This window comes from Egretta garzetta, unplaced genomic scaffold, assembly GCF_000687185.1.
Source record: "Egretta garzetta isolate BGI_Z169 unplaced genomic scaffold, ASM68718v1 scaffold567, whole genome shotgun sequence".
Taxonomy (NCBI): Eukaryota; Metazoa; Chordata; class Aves; order Pelecaniformes; family Ardeidae; genus Egretta; species Egretta garzetta.
Window position 1 is genome coordinate 287270 of NW_009260348.1, and position 2258 is coordinate 289527.

Below are 2258 nucleotides of genomic sequence, written 5' to 3' on the forward strand. Positions count from 1 at the left end.
GGAGGCCCCATCCCTGGGAACATTCCAGGCCAGGTTGGCCGGGGCTGTGAGCAACCTGATGTGGTTCAAGGTGTCCCTGCTCCTGCAGGGGGGTTGGGCTGGGTGGCCTCTAGGGGTCCCTTCCAACCCAAAACATTCTACGATTCTAAAAACCTGCATGCCCTTCTGAAAGCACGATGTGAAAAGAGCAATCAGGAACAAGATATGGAGTGGTGTTTCTCAGGTGTCGTAGGCAAGGGATCCCCATTCGAGATACTCACTATGGCCAGGTTCACCCAGGCAGTTGCCAGCTGAGTAAGAGTCGCATCCTCGTCCTGCTCCTGCATCTTCTTAAGTTCCTTGCTGCAGAAGCAAAAGCGGGAGTCACATAACAGAAACACAAGGCATCTTCTGCACTTCTTTAAGACAGAAACACAAGGCTGTCGTCTCCTCTCTTGGTTCTTCCGTCACTAAAGCGCAGCAGCCACAGCAAACTGGTACCATGGTGCAAACACCTCAATATTTTACTGAAACGACCTGTGAAGGACCTCCCTGTTTTACTCCCCTATGGGAAGTCAGAAACCCAGGACTAAACAAACCATGTCCGGCTGAAGGTAAGATTAAACCCAGAGGTCCCCCTCTTCCTTTAGCTGTATCCAGCTGTATTAGCTCCACAACTTTTGCAGCCTGAAGGATAAAAACCTTTCGCAGTGCACCTGTACCTACACACAAGTTCTTGTGCTCACTGGGGAGGCCAGGTGGTGAAAATTCTCAAGGCCCACTCCAGAAGAGCACTGTTAAGAAGCAAGGGGACACAAACTTCCTTACCGAGCCAGATCAAGCCTGTCGAGCTTCAGAAGAATCTGTATCATCATGGCCATGCTGCAACAAACAAAAGCAAAGTGATTTTCCCAACTGCAGGCCTTATCGCTCCCTACGCTTTGCCTGGGAGCCTGCTGCTTAGCAGAGAGAGGTACTGCCAGCGCCCAGGGACAGGCCGCCCCGCTGCGGGGAACCAGCAGAGCGGGCAGCTCTCAGAGCTGGACCCAGAACAGGGAAGTTTGCTTCCAGCTCCCAAGCGCTCCCTCGCCGTATTGACAGAACAATAAATACATATGCTCATTTCAGCAATTCTGAACACCCATGAATCAATAAATCAGGTTCTTAAGTTTCACAGGGGAGCAATAGTCTTGATATTGTAGGACAGGCCCCAGATCACTCACTACGTAGAAGGCAAACCTCAAAGCACTTTCTCAATGGTTTCAGAGCATTTTAGAGATAAGCCAGACCATTTCTAGGGCACCTCTCCCTAGACAAGAGAAAGGCTTTGCTAGCTCACACCTCCGCGATGCCAGGGTGAGCCTCACTTACCATTCCAAGCTCTCCCCTTGATGCAGAGCACGCAGAGCTGCATCGGGATTTTTGTCATGGAAATAGATGGAAGCAGCCATCAGCAAGAAAGTAGTATTGGCTATATCAACGCTTTTTGCCATTTTCTTGTCCAAATCAGCAACAATTGCATCCCTACAAAGAGCAAGGGTGATAATTGGGGAGCGTTTCATTACTAAGCGAGACAAAAAGATCCTGCCTCCATACAGTTCTGCCTTTTTGAGACTCACTGCAAAACCACAGTAAATCACCATAAAAGACCACGCCTCTACAAGTCTTTCCACAGGGAAACACATTCCCTGCCAGACAGAGCTTGAGTTCCAACTTGTTATCAGACTTGCCTTTGACTCTCATTTGAAAGATATTCTGCAAACATCCTCACTGCCTGGAGCTCAGGACTAGCATTGGCTTTAATTTCATCCAGGACAACGCCGTATTTTCTCTGTTGAAGGCAAAGAAGAAGAATCTATAATTTACTCATCTTTTAAGAACACAGGAAATAATTGTTCCTTTTCTGAAACCTTTTTTTTTTTTTTTAACAACAACCACCAGTGATGGCAAATTTCTATTTTATGTCTCCCATCATACTCCACAAAGGCAGCCAAACGTCCTCACTGAGGACTGCTTCTCCACACAGCATTTTAAAGATAAAAAAGTACCTCTTTGAGAGGTCTCATCAGGTCATCCTGACCCTACAAACACCATGTTGCATTCCCAACTGCGTTGCTTTTGCGGGATGCGTATGTTCCAGTGCTGAAGGAGGAATTACCACCTAACCAGGTAGCTGTTTGGTTAAACCACCACAGTAATGCTGCGTTCACAGGACTCAGGCTCACAGCCCCCCCGACTGCAGCCCCGCCCTCAGCACAAGAAGGACATGGACCTGTTGG

General features: G+C 48.3%; 1 protein-coding gene across 2 annotated transcripts in view; it reads right to left on the reverse strand.

Annotated features, from left to right (window-relative positions):
* Positions 1 to 2258, reverse strand: part of COPE (COPI coat complex subunit epsilon) — a 17437-nt gene that overhangs the window by 14551 nt on the left and 628 nt on the right. For both annotated transcript variants that reach the window (XM_035898170.1, XM_009642767.2), the window contains exons 2-5: positions 1710 to 1810; positions 1351 to 1503; positions 808 to 861; positions 261 to 342 (exon numbers count right to left, since the gene is read on the reverse strand). In XM_035898170.1, the coding sequence (XP_035754063.1) occupies positions 261 to 342; positions 808 to 861; positions 1351 to 1503; positions 1710 to 1810 (390 nt within the window). The remainder of the gene's footprint in view (positions 1 to 260; positions 343 to 807; positions 862 to 1350; positions 1504 to 1709; positions 1811 to 2258) is intronic.